This window comes from Haliotis asinina, chromosome 2, assembly GCF_037392515.1.
Source record: "Haliotis asinina isolate JCU_RB_2024 chromosome 2, JCU_Hal_asi_v2, whole genome shotgun sequence".
Classification (NCBI taxonomy): Eukaryota; Metazoa; Mollusca; class Gastropoda; order Lepetellida; family Haliotidae; genus Haliotis; species Haliotis asinina.
Genome location: NC_090281.1, coordinates 59,833,154 through 59,849,677, shown reverse-complemented (window position 1 = coordinate 59,849,677; position 16,524 = coordinate 59,833,154). Strand labels below are relative to the sequence as shown.

General features: G+C 38.5%; 2 protein-coding genes across 3 annotated transcripts in view; one reads left to right on the top strand and one right to left on the bottom strand.

Moving 5' to 3' along the window:
* Nucleotides 1–1,695: 1,695 nt before the first annotated feature.
* Nucleotides 1,696–15,151, bottom strand: LOC137274039 (UPF0462 protein C4orf33 homolog). 2 transcript variants are annotated; one of them, XM_067807001.1, is made up of 6 exons: nucleotides 14,986–15,151; nucleotides 12,224–12,402; nucleotides 4,146–4,203; nucleotides 3,208–3,259; nucleotides 2,677–2,867; nucleotides 1,696–2,312 (listed from the first exon to the last, which is right to left on the bottom strand). In XM_067807001.1, coding segments are annotated over exons 1-6 (591 nt in total). In that variant the 5' UTR covers nucleotides 14,988–15,151; the 3' UTR covers nucleotides 1,696–2,203. The 2 variants fall into 2 exon arrangements, with proteins under 2 accessions (XP_067663102.1, XP_067663101.1); XM_067807000.1 differs by having other exon boundaries at nucleotides 14,787–15,118.
* Nucleotides 15,077–16,524, top strand: part of LOC137274038 (nucleolar protein dao-5-like) — an 80,790-nt gene continuing 79,342 nt past the window's right edge. Inside the window, exon 1 of the mRNA XM_067806994.1 lies at nucleotides 15,077–15,217. The gene's annotated coding sequence lies outside the window, so the exon portion shown is untranslated. The remainder of the gene's footprint in view (nucleotides 15,218–16,524) is intronic.

The window sequence follows — 16,524 nt, the reverse complement described above, 5'->3', positions numbered from 1 at the left end:
AAGACTATATAATATTTCACATTTGTATCACTGCTCAGCTAGACTCAGTTTGGATAAAAAGTTTTTTTCAATGTGAATATATTAGAAGTGTACATGAATATTCTTATATTTTAAAATATTTCCTGTCAAAGTAGATGTTGTCGTCAGGGAAATACTATCTCTTGAACCATGACATCCTTACCAAACTTAGTATCTGAGATGATATAATCTCTCTCTCCACTATCCTGAAAGTGAACACTAGGTGAACACACAAGCCTGTGAGTGAACACTTAACATAACAAACTATCTGAACACACCAGCGTGTGAGTGAACACTTGACACACTAGCTGAACACACCACCCTGAGAATGAACACTTCATAAACTATGTGAACACACCAGCCTGTGAGTGAACACTTCACACACTCTGTAAACACACCAGCCTCTGAGTGAATACTTCACACACTGTGAACACACCAGCCTGTGAGTGAACACTTAACAAACTATCCGAACACACCAGCCTGTGAGTGACACACTTTGAACACAACAACCTGTGAGTGAACACTTGACACTCTAGGTGAACACACCAGCGTGTGAGTGAACACTTCATACACTCTGTGAGCACACGAGCCTGTGAGTGAACACTTCATACACTCTGTGAACACACCAGCCTGTGAGTGAATACTGCATACACTCTGTGAACACACCAGCCTGTGAGTGAGTACTTCACACACACTGTGAACACACCAGCCTATGAGTGAACACTTGACACACTGGATGGACACACCAAGTTGAGAGTGAACACTTCACAGACTCTGTGAACACACCAGCCAGTGAGTGAATACTTCACACACTCTGTGAACACACCAGCCTGTCCCATTTTCTCGTGTCCCCTGCTGTGATATTGCAGGAATATTGGTAAAAAGCGGCGTAAAACAAAACTCACTCACTCGAACACCAGCCTGTGAGTGAACACTTCATACACTCTGCGAACACACCAGCCTGTGAGTGAATACTTCACACAATTAAGTGAAGTGTGCAATTCATGCGTGAAACGCACGGGGAAAATTAACTTCTCGATATTTATCAGACAACCTGTCTCCCTCTTGTTTCAAGTGGATCGTTCTGTGGGGCGTTCCCAAGTATGCAAATTGGGGTCATTTGTCAGGTCGTGGATCATCTTATATGTGTTTACCAGTATATTATGTTGCTATTTTTGTTGACATTCCACCAAACAGGAACAGTCTTGCGAACATGTTAAACACTGTGACATGTACTTCTTTCAGGATGGTCTTATGGACATTTTATGACTACTTCAGGATATTAGTTAGAACAGGGTTATCCCCCTTACTGTACTGAGACGTGAAGCCTCTTCTTGTGGTCCCATGGCAAGTGAAATTCATCAGGACCACTATGTGAAATGTGTGCTGTGGTCCTAGTGGCCTGTGATTTTTGTGTTGGTATTTAAGTAAATCTTCAAATGTTGTTATGGACCAGTGAAGTACAGACAGGATCACTAACTATTGTCAAGTCACTGGTCTTATGGTCTAGTGGGAAGTTTTTTTTTCTCTGTAGAGGAGGTCATTCTCTTAATAGTTCAACTGTCATGCAAAATCCTAGATTCATTCTGATTGTGAGCGTCCTGTTGTCATGATGCATTTAAGTGTTGGGGCATCTAAGACTCATGTCCTTTTCAAACTGACATTGCTGACATGTCATCACATATATAAAATCATCTTTATTGCAGAAATGAATCCAAATGTCCAAATGATCATGTTACATTGATCCGAGATGCTAAACCTTATTTAGCCCAGTTAGTATTTTGGCCACAAAAAATTATGCAAAAATTAGCTCTTTGTGTCCAAAATTAGTCTTAACTTATCCAAATAATTTTCATAAAAACTTTAGATAAATAGACCAAGACCTTGTTATCAACATTTTACTCAGAAGTTGGCATCCATATATAAGTTGATACTGAATAAACTGTGGTTGAAGTTTATTAAGTATGGTACTTATGTCATTTGAATTCTTTTTTAAAGAATTCATATATTTTTAATGCTATCACAGTCACACATTTCGTGCTGTTGTTTTTTTTCATAACAAATACAATAAAACTCTATGGGCTGGCATATCTGCATTGATCCAGATGAGCGAACTGTGTTGTCTTCGGCCAAAGCATGGCTGAATGAAAGTTGGACCCTCTGTAGAAGTGGATAAATGTCAATGTCATGACCCTATCTCTGTATGCTTGTTCCAAACATTGGATGAGTATCCCTCGACATTGAACTTGAGAACTGAGGACATGTCGATGTTCTGGAACAGCTCGAGGCGATGACTGCAACACAACAACATCACATACCGTTGATATGTACAAGGTCTCAGCAAGTGCTCAATGATGTATTTATAGTTGATAAGCTTGATGGGAGTGCACCTTATCTGCAAATGATATATATCACTGTGGATGAAAACGTGTGTCATTAAATTATTTGTTTCACAGTTGTACACGTAAACAGAATGTAAAACAGAGACACCCTGACTGATGACAGAAGGCATTCACTTGCAGCTGTATCAGGCATTTTACAATGTTTGGGGCAATGATGTTTCATTTCAGTAGAAATAAACCAATTACAAGAGAGTAACCACTTCTTTCAATGTCAGATGCCAACTAGCCTCCCACAGGAATACCATGCACTACTTACAAGTCTGGGCCCGTAAACTGTCCTTTCGTGGCAGGATACAGAGATTCATACACTCGCTTGTCTCCTGAGCCATGGATGGCATATGCATTGAACCGTGTCACACACAAGGGGAAGTAACTGTGAGGAAGAGTTGTCTCCCCTGTCCATACGTCACCATCAATGTTGGCTGTGAACTGTAGGGGGAGCTGCTCCTAGTGATGGGACAAATTAATGAAAAACAGCGGGATAAATTCTATAATTAATTTGATCTGTTCAGTATAAGTCACAGTTCTAACAGAGAGGGTATGTTTTGTACTACACTGCTGTATGCAGATGAACAAAGCGATCCAGGTAACAGATGTGACAAATGTACAACTATCAAGTCCAGGGATCATAATCTGAGATTCCATACATGTTCAGCTGATCCTGACACAGCTAGGGTGAGCAACTCTTGACACAAAGGCATGGCATCATAAAACACTAGGTAGTTTGTGGCTCTGGGTGAGTGAGTTAACAGAGTTAACATGATGATTACACTGCCAGTTACGTTACCTGAACGATGTTGCGACGACCCTTGAGAAGCAGCAGCAGATGTTGTCCATGTCTGCAACACAATGAACAGCATCACAAGCGAGCTCATCCTCGATATCTCCACTATACCCTGGATGCATTTACGGCTTTGCCCGACAAATTTATTACCTCCCTTGGCTGGTTATTTATCCAATCAGGTGTATATGCTGAAAAGTTGAGCGAACCAATCACAACTCACTTTCGCTTTTTAAATTATCTAACCTATTAAGCTTGGCAACACAAACCAAGCCGAGGTTCTCTGAAAGAGATAATAGGAGTCCTTGCTTATATGTTTTTGAAGTTTCGGACCTATAAATTTGTCGGTTTCCCTAAAAATCCTTTGCAAACCGTCGCAGTTGGGACTGCTACCTTTGTTGACACTGGCAAGCTCGGCCATAACGGCGGCCTAGTTGACTGGCTACTGTGAGAATGCGGAGCCAGCAAAGGGAGGTAATAAACTTTTCGGGCCGACCTGTAGATGCGTCCAGGGTATAGTGGAGACTCCTCGGAACATATACCCTGGAGATATCAAGGATGAAGCTAGCTGTGACCAAGTCCTTCCTACACAGATTGGTTACTGGTAAGTCTTGCCTTGCATATCCTTAATGGAGACTACGAAGAGAGTCTTATGTCAATCTGCCCTAAAGAATCTGCTTGGCCTATGACTATATTGTGGATTCCCTTATTTTAATTCACATTTATTCCCATACAGGGGAAATATTTAAAGCATTTACTCAGGTCATATGTGCTTCAATAAATATGTTTACAATTATTCAGCAAATGATGAATGTTCCATGATATGAATGTTTGTTTTTCTTCGTGAACCAAACAACAGTAATTTGTTGTTTCCTGCACAAATAAACCCCAACAACAACAAAGTTTTCTTCTGATCATGTTGGATTTGAAGTTAGAGAACTCACGGACACAACTCCACCTCGAGGTACTCATCTCTGTCATTCAGGAAAAATGCCTCCACCACTGAAATGAAACACATTCTATCAGATGAACACCAGGCACAGTGAGTGAGTGAGAGTGAGTGAGTGAGTGAGTGAGTGAGTGAGTGAGTGAGTGAGTGAGTGAGTGAGTGAGTGAGTGAGTGAGTGAGTGAGTGAGTGAGTGAGTGAGCTTCTTAATCGATTTGAGGAGGGAAAAGCCTGTTTTGGAATGTGGGAAAATTTAAAGACACATCTGTCATCAGTTTTAGTGATCACTAGAATACATCATGTAAATAAACAGTACCTTGTGTGATATTGACCCATTTCAAGTGTGTTATAAAACCACTGTAGGGTTTCCCCAGCTGATGATTCAGTATAACACACAATGCCAGGATGATTAACCAGTGCCCTGTTTCCCTAAGTAACTTTCATGCTCTAACATAGGCTTTCAACAGTGTTGTGATCCTTCTGTTCAATATGACACAGAACAACAAGATGTTCATATCCCTGATAAGACGCTGTCGGTATTCTCTGGTTGTTTATAGCAGCACCACTTAATACTCTAATCCATCTCAACATCGTGTCAAAGGAAAATTTCAAACAATAAAAAACACCTTCTTCATTATCCTAATAAGAGTGTTTGAGTATCTTATCTAAGATTATTCACATTTTTAATTCATCCACAGCAACAATAAAAATCTTCTGTCAAAACAAAGAACAAAGATTCCGTTAGAGGGAAAGAAACACGAAAGTTTTGTCCCATGTCCACACCATGTAAACAGCCCTACAGCAAACTCTGCCTGGTGTTGGCCCACTGAGCCCAAGTGCTAATATCTTAATACCAGCCAACATTAATTGGCACTGGAGTCAAGGTCATTGTACAAGCTGTCACTAGGTAAAGACTGTCAGATCAGCACACTGTTCAACGAGCTGATCAGTCTGCCATTTTCCATACACATGTAGTGAGTGAGTGAGTTAAAATTTATCGTCACATCGGCAATATCTCAGCCATATTGTGACGAGCACATTTAAATGAAATATATGCATGTGGTAAAATCTGTCAACAAAGGACAGTAAAACAACTAGAATACCACAATTTAAATTAAAACTAGCATGGAAAGTTAAAACTAATATCACTATTTAGACAATACAATATAAAAACGGACTATAGATTGCCAACAACAGAGGGTAGATCACCACACTTGGGACCATTGGGACTTACAGTACCTTTGCTACCTACATGGACCCTAGTTGGATTTACACCATCACTTCAGCTGCTGGCGATTGTACGAAAAGTTAGCCAAAATTAAACTAACATGAATACTACGATTAAAAACCTGGTAGACTTAAATTTACTGTGAATGTTTTTGAACTTCCGTACCCTCTCAGGAGGACAATAATTTTACAATACTTCAACACCCTTCGAGGGTACAGCCACCAACATTTCAAGTTATTAATCCAAACTACCAATCATTAAAAAACATCTATTTAAAGAACATACTGTTCAAAATTCAACCAAAAAATCAATTTCTTTTAAAAAACCTATAATTAAATGAGAATTAACGCTGGTAAAAAGATCCTTAATTGTTTTAACTTTAAAATACTTATCCTTTGTGATGCAGAATTCAACACAGTCAAGCAGAATATGCTTGACCGTGACTCTCTCATCACAAGGGATACAAAATGGAGGATCCTCACCTTTTAAAAGGTATGCATGAGTGTATCTAGTATGGCCAATACGATATCGTCGTAAGATAACCTCTTCAAATCTGGACTGACAGCCCAAGTAGGTGTAACCAATATACGGTTTTATTTCATGTAATTTATTTATACCTACTTGAATGTCCCACTTCTTTTGCATCAGATCAGGTATATAAGTTCTAATGCTCACTTTGTAATCAGAGTATGGAATGTAATCAGAGATTTGGAGAGCGCTGCCTTGGCAGCAAGATCGGCCATTGTGTTGCCTGAAATGCCTACATGGCTGGGTAACCAACAGAAGACGATGTCGTATTGGCCAGTAGCACGATTATTATAAAATTCAATAATGTCAATTAAAAGTGGATGTTTACATGATAAATTTTTAATCGCCTGAAGACAAGAAAGAGAGTCTGAATAGATTGTTTATGTTTAGGGTGTCTTTGAATATATTTAAGAGCTGTTAAGAGCTGGTGTTAGCTTCTACTGTGAAAATAGAACTATTATCTGGTAGTCTAGAAGATATTGTTCTGGATCCAATGACTGTGGCACAAGCCACTGCGCCACCATCCTTGGACCCACCTGTAAATAAGGATTTATAATTGTTATATTTATGTTTCAATTGATTATATTCTTGTTTATACTGTAATTCATTTGTTTCTGATTTTTTAAATGTAGTTAATGTAAGGCAACTTGTGGCCTAACCAACTGCCAAGGAGGAGAAGAAAGAAGACGAGAGGGAGCTATGTTTTCCAGCTCAATGCTGGCCAAAGAAAGAAAGGGTTTAATTCTGTGCCCTAGAGGTGGAGCAAGAGAAGACTTCTTGTAGTACAAATCCTCATAAAGTGGATTGAACACACAGTTATATGCAGGGTTAGATTCATTAGAGTGTAATTTAGTAATGTATTGTAAGGATAATTTAATACAACGTTGTGTAAGAGATGGGTCATCGGCCTCAACATAGAGACTGTCAATAGGTGAAGTTCTGAAGGAACCAAGAGACAGTCTTAGACCTTGGTGATGGGCAGAATCTAATAGTTTCAGGTTACTTTTGCAGGCTCCACCAAATACGATGGAGCCATAATCAAGTTTTGAGCGGATGAGTGATCTATATAAGTGAAGGAGGGTAGTTTGATCCCCTCCCCACTTTGAATTAGAAACAACCTTTAATAAATCGAGTGCCTTCAAGCATTTGGCTTTTAGGGATTTAATATGGGGCAAAAAGGTCAAATGTGAATCAAAAATAAGTCCTAAGAACTTAGCCTCCTTGACAACTTTGATAGGGATGCCACTTAGAAATAGGTTTGGGTCTTTATGAGGTTTATATTTACCGCAGAAGTGTATACAATTGGTTTTTGATTTAGAAAATTTGCAGCCATTTTCAAGACACCATTTATCTATTTTGTTTAAACACAGCTGCAGTTGCCGTTCAATAGTATGCATATTTTTCCGACAAGAAATATTAAAATCATCCACAAATAACGATCTATCAATTGATTCGTTTAAAACTTTTGATAAACTATTTATCTTTATACTAAAAAGTGTGACTGACAAAATACTGCCTTGTGGAACACCCTGATCATGATTGTAATGATCAGACAGGGTAGAACCCACGTGGACTTCAAATTGTCTGTTATTTAAAAATTTGGCTATGAATTCAGGCAAACGACCTCGCAAACCGAAATCATGCACATCTCTCAAAATGCCATATTTCCAGGTTGTGTCACATGCCTTCACAAGATCAAAAAAGATAGACACAGCATGTTGTTTTTTAATCAGCGCGTTTTTCACAAATAATTCTAAACGTACTATGTGATCGACAGTACTTCTGTTTTTACGGAAACCACATTGTATATCTGTTATAAGGTTATTTGTTTCCAAGTACCAAACAAGTCAATTATTTATCATACATTCAATGGTCTTGCAAACACAGCTAGTTAATGAAATCGGAAGATAACTGGATGGATCCGTATGATCACGTCCAGGTTTAGGTATTGGTACTACTATAGCATCACGCCATGAAAAAGGAAATTTCCCGGAAGTCCAAATATCATAAAAAATTGATAAGAGCGTCTCTAAACAGGATTCTGGTAAGTGCTTCAGGAGTTGGTAATGTATGTTATCAGCTCCTGTAACATGACATGAGCTTGATCAAGAGCAGTATGGAGTTCATGAATAGAATACGTTTCATTGTAATCTTACCATTATCAGAATTGAAATTAATAAGTTTCTTTTCTTGTTGTTTTTGATATTGCTGAAATTTAGGTATATAATTATAAGAGGAAGAATGTTTAGCGACAGTTCTGCCCAGTTAATTCGCAATATCTGATTTATCAGTAAGTAATTGATCTCCATGTTTAAGATGATGGACAGTAGATTTAGTACCTTTACCTTTAATTTTCTGGACCATGTTCCATACCTTGGACATGGGTGTCCGAGAATTTATTTTGGATACATAATTTTGCCAAGATTGGCGTTTGTTCTGTTTAAAAGTATGCTGCGCTTTAGCATTTAAAATTTTAAATTTATTTATTATGCACCATAGGATGGCGATGGAAATAATGTTCTGCTTTTTTCCTTGCCTTCCTAGCTTGTTTGCATTCATCGCTGAACCATGGTTTTCGAATATGTGGAACTACAGAGGACTTTGGTAGACACTCATCAGCTATGGAATTCAGTTCCTCAGAAAAACATTTAATAGCATCAGGAACGTCAATAAAACGTTCGGGTTTAAGTTTTTCAGCACACAGTGTTTCATATAAAGCCCAGTTAGCCTTTTCAAAATTCTGCCTTGATGATGGAGGAACATCAGATAGAGTTACAGCTTTTAATATAGTAGGAAAATGGTCACTTCCACAGAGCTCATCATGGACTGACCATTTGAATTCATTAAGTAGTTCTGAATTTGTCAGTGACAAGTCGAGAGCAGAATAGGTTCCTGTACCAGGGTGTAAATATGTGTTGGAACCATCATTATAAATACGTAAATCATTGTCAGAACAAAAGTCCTCCAACACTTTACCTTTAGCGTTTGTAGTTACACTACCAAAGAGTGGGTTGTGCCCATATAAATCTCCCGTTATAATACAGGACTTTGGGAGTTGGTCATATAGAGCTTGAAGATCGGTTTTGGCAAACATCGAAGATGGCGAAATATATAGAGAGCATAGCGTAAACGCTACATGTAAAGTAATTCTCACTGCAACAGCCTGCATATTAGTAATAAGTGAAACAGGGCTTTGAATAACGTTTTGTCTGACTAGAATGGATGGTCAGCCAGTGGCCCTTTCACCCGGATGGGAAAAACACTGATATGCATTAAAATGACGATGGTCAAATGTATCTGTATGTTTTAAATATGTCTCTTGGAGACGTATCGCTGAAGGTGTAAAATCTTGGACTAATAGCTGTAATTCATGTAAATTAGTCCTCAATCCTCTGCAGTTCCACTGTTCAACATTATTGGAATAAACTATCTTTTGAGGGGATTTATTGGGGATCTACCCCGCACTGTTTTGGAGGGCGACAAGCTATGTGCCCTAGAATGGACGTTTTCAGGAACATCCATGTCTTCAAGAGACCTATATTTATTGAACAATTGAATTGAACAATTTTATTTTGTGACCCTTTAGGAGCTCTGCCACTTTGTTGTTTTGAAGCATCTGGCTTTGGCTTCGGTTTACTTTTCACCGTTTGTTGACTATCAGCTGTTGAGACTTTGAGTGTGACTGAGATGATGATTTGTGATCAGAAGAAGACTCTGATGTACTAGGAAGTGATTCCTCAGTCTGGGATGATATAGCAGGGTACAAAAGCTGTGGAGAGTCGCAATTTACCCAAGTCAAGGTAGTTTGGCAGCCTGTGGATGATTTTGTTATTTTAGAGGTAAACTCTGATGATGTTTTTGCTACTGTAGCATAACTTTCTGGAAGATCAGACCTCTTTACCATTTTTCTTGCCTCAGAAAAGGAGATATTTTGAATAAACTTTATTCTGTTTATCTCCATTTTCTCTTTCCAAATAGGACACTGTTTAGAAAATGATGAATGGTCGCCTGAGCAGTTGGTGCATTTTTTGAAATCACAGTCACAATCTTCTGTTGTGTAAGTTTTCTCACCACAGTGAGCACACATAACAGACAGTGTGCAAGTATTTACACCGTGTCCATATTTCTGGCATTTATAACACCTGAGTGGGTTGGGGATGTAGGTATCAACTTGTATGTTACAATAGCCTGCCTTCACTGATTTAGGAGCATTTGGACATGAGACAGTAAACAGATATATATTTGTTTGGAATGTTTCATTGTTTTTTCGGGTTGAAAAGCGCTTTACATCCAGCACATCTTGATCTTTCATTTCTGATGCTCTGTCAATTTCGGACATATCAACAAACAATCGATCACAATCTCTGATGATACCTTTACTAGTGTTTAAGGTCTTGTGAGCAGAGACCGTGACCGGAATGCCCAAGAAAGATTTCATGTTCATCAGGTTAGTTGATTGTTGTTTTTTCATGCACTCACCTGTGTCTGTTATATAATGTATCTGTCTGTAGTACATTTGTATAATGTGTCTGTCTGTAGTATAATGTGTCTGTCTGCTGTACAGTGAGTCTGACTGTAGTATATCCTGTCTGTTATACAATGTGTCTGTTATATAATGCATCTGTCTGTTGTGTAATGTGTCTGTTATATGATGTATCTGTCTGTAGTACATTTGTATAATGTGTCTGTAGTATAATGTGTCTGTCTGCTGTACAATGTGTCTGTCTGTAGTACAATATATCTGTCTATTGCACAATCTGTATCAACACCTGCTGTAACACCCCTCTGTTACACTGTAACTGTATCTGTCAGTACTGTCCACTGTTTCCCTCCACAACAAGCAATCCAATACCTGGTGACACTTGACTAATGGCTGTCTGACTAACAGCTTGGTTAAAGGATTTGGACACAAATGGATTTCTGTGACAGAGTCAGCACTGGACATGATTAGCTTTTAATTAGAGATACATCCCTCTGGCATTGTCTCATATGATGTTTATACATAATATCATCTAGTGAGATAAGTCACACCATAAGTCAGTACATATTCAAATGTCTGATATCGGTGACATTAGTCCCATGGGAGTGTTCCTGAACTGATAAAGGAATCTTCTGATCACACGATGATACTAACAGAGATCTATATAAGCACTGAAATTTTCAAAAATATACATTGAAATATATGTTTTGCATCCCAAATACTCACATGCATATGCAGAAATACTTAGGTTGGTTATCCACTTGCGCATCATCACTTATCAGTAAAAATGACCATGAAATTGAAACTACAAAGAACAGTTGTAACAAAAATTAATGTTAACTTACATCTTTACTTCCACAGAATATAAATGCTGTAAACAATATTTCTGAAATTTGCAAACAGATTTACATAGTTACAGGATAATATGTTTGCTAGTATAGTTAGCTAAAAAGAATATTTGAAATTTAATTTTTATCATTTTTTTTCCTTAGTATTTTTGTAATGTTTATAAATGTAAGCTGTCATAGTAGTCATCTTGTTGAATAATTCTTAAATGAATGATATAGAAAACACACATATTTCTAAAAATGGGTGTGTAACAGAACATTTGAGTACCCAATGGAGAATAGTCATACCAACTTAAAAAAGACAAAATGTGTAAAATATCCAGATTGCAAAAAGCGTATCTAGGGCTCTGTACTGATTGTAAACTGAGTGATTGACTCTTTCAGAAATATTGCAGCAATACCCTCAGAATTGAGCCACATATGTTGTTCCCACTGTAAGCAATCAAACACTGGTCCTTGGTTTGACTGGTCAAATGGGCTACCGAACTGATAGGTATTATCGTATTCAACTTGATAAACATGTTGTCAGCATGGCTAGTTGTACAGTAAAATGTGATGCACTGTGTTATGAGTATATGGATGGTAGGTTAGTGTAGTAAGTGAAGAATACAATATATCAGATCTATAATCATGACCTGACACTGTATGACACTACATAGCTACCAGCTTCGGCCAAATAAAAAAAACGTAGTGGTTCCAATTACACCTCTTTAATATTTAGGGTCGTAGGATTTCTGTTTTTTTAAGATTCGTTTACGAAGGAAAGTACTAACTAATAACACATTTACCAGTGTGTAATTGTTTATCATCATATGGCCATCATATTGACTTTCTCCATCAGAATGACTGAAGTCTGATGGTGCCAGGAAAGAATAATGGCACCTGAAAGATTATTTCATTCATACCACTTAAAAGAAATCAGGGTCCGAAACAGAATTCAGGGATCTGTTGGGTAATCAGAACCATAACAATTTTTTAAGATCTTTCCTACCTTCATATTCCCACAGTCCTGGAACAGGAGTCCCTTTCTCCCCAGGCGGGGCAGGGGGGTCATTGAAGAATGGGGCACGTACAGTCATGTGACACCCATCTTTATGTGTAGAGAGCTTGATCTGGACTGGTGGGTGAGTGAGGCAGTCGCCATCCCATGTAGATGTCACACTGAAGTCCCTGCGTACACTGAGTATGTTTACCAAACAGGTATGTACTGCTTTATGTCATACCTAATCAAAACCAACACAGAGGAAGCTGCCTAAACATGCACTCACTGGGACTAAAAAATAATCAGGGTTAGATGGATTGTAGAACTGATGATAATTATACAACCAAGGACGGGACTGAGTTTTTATGCCAGCACTGACAGCTTGCTGGATTGGACAGAGGCTGGTTTTGACAGCTTCCACTGTACAAAGGAAATTATTTCATAAAAACTCACTCATCCTGTACTGACAGTACAATGCTAATCTTATACTAACAATACAACTTGAAAACAGTTGATATCTTTTTTATTATGCAAGTAATTTTTATAAATGCATTCTGTACATTTTAAATGAGTAACTGGTACACAACAATTATTTTTCAATGCGTAATTGGAAATTTTTGTGGAGTACTTTACCCAGATATGCAGCTTATCTTGGCTTCTGATTTAATTAATACTCTTGATGAGGTCAAAGTGTGAAAACAAGGACCCTAGGACCTGACCCCCAAGGCCGACTGACCTGACCATACCACCTCAAGCGCCAGGTCCCCAGGGTCCAGGGTTTCACATACTGACCCTGTCAAGAGCTGTCATACATGTTGTTACAGAGAAATTCACATCAAAAGCCATTAAACTTCCCTATTTCATAACAGTGACTTTGAACCGTGAAAAGTTTCTACCAGGCGTCATGTTGTTTTCTAGCAATGAGCCAATATCCAAGGTCAAGAGTCAGTCACATGATTTGAAATCTACACTGAATTGTAATGTTTTGCCACATGGTGTTGACCAACCCAAAAAATTAAGATTAATATACTGGTACACTGTATTAGGCTTCCCGAGACATACATAAGCCAATATCTTTTCTATATTCTTGTAAATATGGTAGACAAACTATCATGTGTTTATTACAGGCATGACTTTACAATAAGCCTTAATCTGTCATATAGACTGTGAAACAACATACCGAATGCAGCTTGTGCAAGTCTAAAATAAATGGCAAGTCTAGATAATCACAGAAAAGCCATTTGGTTTCCTTTTTATTGTATTATATTAACATAATTTAGTGTGCTAAAACCTACACAGAAATTCATTCACAAGTCATGCTTCCTTCTGAAATTAACTCAACAAATGGCAGGAGCAAGGAAGCAATTTTTCGCCAATGTTGACAACAATATTGAATTTCACGTAGAGCAGTCTGTAGAAGACAGGAGCTGCATGTACGATCAGTACTAATCCCAATACACTGCAAACTGTTTCGAGGGCCAATCACAGCACATCCTCGATAAACTCCAGGGTATACATTAATCTAAGGCTCTGCATGATAATTTTATTACCTCCCTTTGCTGGCTCCATATTCTCATGACAGCCAGTCAGCTAAGACACCATTAAAACCAAGCTTGCCAGTGCCAACAAATCTAGCAGTTGCAGCCACGTTGGTTTGTTTGCAGTGGAACCCAGATTTGGGGCAAATCACACAGACAAATTGACAGGTCTGAAACTTTAAAAATATACAAGTCTTCCCACCTCCTTCAGAGCACCTCTTTCATCATTTGTGTTGTGAAGTTTAATCTGTTGGAGTTTTGATTGGTACAATGCCATAGACGCATCCAGGGTATAGTTACTAAAATCTCCATTATACCCTGGTATAGCTACCAATGATTCTATTACCTCCCTTGGCTTATTATTATCAAGGATACTACAAGTAGGTTTGGTTATTGTACTGGAGGCCTGATCGGATTTAGGAATGTGATTGCTGATTTTACGAATGAGTGGGTGAATGACCAGTATGTCTGTATCATGCCCCCCTCCCCTTATAAACTGACCTTTGGGATACTGATATCTACTTATATCCATATTTTTTTTGTCAAGAAATATGTCACGATTGGACAGCAATTTAGTTATACATTATATTCTGATCATATCCAGTCATGAAGCATGAATGAGACAAATGTCCAACAACTTAAAATTACTATTATTATATTCAACAGATTGTCTGGTTTTCATTTAAAATAATATATTGATTACCACAGGAGAATACCACTCTTCACTCACAATCAGTTTACCACTCCTGCTGAATAAACTGTTTTGACGAAACCAATATCTCACTGAGTACACCAAACAATACCTATATGGACGTGTGACGTAAACTCCTATCGATTTTATGGATTCGAACTCTGAATCCGCGCGACAGCTGTCAAAACAGATCCCTCCCACCTCACAAGAAACTGAACAATGGAACCGTTTCTACATGTTGACGCTCACTCTGGACGCATAGACAACTTCTGCAGAATAGACAGATCGGCTTGCCATACCCGGTTCTCCCCGAGTACATAATGCATATAGAAATGACACTTACATACTTCACGGTCTAGTTCCGTTAGACCCTGTTAGTCGACAAACCGCGTGGAGTGTGTTGTTCTACAGCCACGCCCACGTCCGATCACCTCCCAGTCCCGTCAACTAGCGACGACTATCTAACATGGCGTAACAACGCTTCCGTGAGAAAGCTTTTCCAATTATCGCGTTTCGAAGAATGCTACGCTGCTTCGACTCACATCGTGTTCCTTCAGCCGTGTCTTGAACGTTTCACAGGTGCGCGTGCAACAAAGCAAGTCACATGATCACTCGGTGACCTGCCCTCTCTCCGTGGCCATATTTGTTGTTTTAAGACATAGCGACTGAGTAAGTGGCTTGTACAGTGTTGGGGATAAGCCAAGTGTGGACGAGATACCGTGTCTGACAGCGCTGGGACGATTCACGTTAACATTGGACTAAAACACCACACAGGTAAGACTTATTAACCGCCTTGCCTGTCCAGATTTGTCAGAAACATGAAAGGATTGGCGATTGGCAGGTATTCCGATGGTGACAGCATGTTTTCTGATTGAGGGTAGAGCTCTGATTTCCTGACACTGGGAAAGCAGTGTTACACGCGTTCTTACTCAGCACCACAATGACACCATTTCACAGGTGTAAAAGGGGTACAGAGGAGTTAATCACTAATTTCTAACACCTGTATTGATGTGTATGAGGTGTGTGTACATTAGGCGTCTACACTCTACACCACCTTCTCCTTTCCCGAGTGAAATATTTTATATATCTTTCAACTGTTAAGAAGTGACAATTTTGAGAGGAGAAAGAAGAGCAGGTAAGTGTTTCCTGGGTGATAATCCAGGTAAGGAGACAGGTGAGATGAGATGTGATGCCCGTTGAGTTGTTCTTTAAAACAGGGTTAGCTCACCTGATTCATGGGCCACTGACTACACCTGCCTCTCCTGCCATTGTCTCCAACATTACTGATGTCCAAGTACCAAAACACAAACTACAAATTTCACACAACTGTCCTCATCAAAGTGATCTTTGTGAAGTTTGTAATTGGTCATCTGAACAAATTACCACAACTGAAGTGTAGTGTACCAGTGACTGTTAAAAAGAATGGGTAGATTGTAATGACCGTCTTAACAACTGGCTTGCTGTTATGACTAAATCACATTAAACATGGGATATAACTGCTTTAATAACTAGTGATAACTTTGCCATTCATCTGTATGTAAGGTATAGGTGACATAACAACGTAAGGTACAACTATAAACAACTATTCATAATGACCCATGATATAACTGTTCATAACCACACAAGATGTAACTGTTGATAACTACATAGGATATAACTATTGATTATTACATAGGGTATAACTGTTGATAACAATATAAGGTATATTCAGATAACTAAGCAATATACACATACTTTGATGAAAGAAGTTTATATCAGCTGCCAACACTACTATTATCATGAGGAAAGACACTTTGATAAAACTTTATCAGGCAGTTAAGGATGTTTACAGATCAGAGGTTGTGACATAGATGAAGGAGTGTTGAATGGTTTCAGGATGTATTTTGAGATTTTTAGGATGAGTGCAGCAGTGAATCACTGGCACTTGTTATGATGAGTTGTCTGTTTAATTTGTCTTAAAGTCTCTGAGAAAAGCCTTAAAGATTCCTGTCTGCAACATGACTGTACTCAAGTTATGTTATGTTTTCTTATTGTCTAGCTTTGAACACACCAACTGAGACTGTTTCATGAGTTTATCAGTA

Coding starts and splice junctions, on each gene's coding strand:
- LOC137274039 (XM_067807001.1), bottom strand. Junction 4,204..12,223: donor AGGACTGTGGGAATATGAAG/GTAGGAAAGATC, acceptor GTTTCATTTCAG/TGGTGGAGGCATTTTTCCTG. Junction 2,313..2,676: donor CAGTTTACGGGCCCAGACTT/GTAAGTAGTGCA, acceptor GTTGTGTTGCAG/TCATCGCCTCGAGCTGTTCC.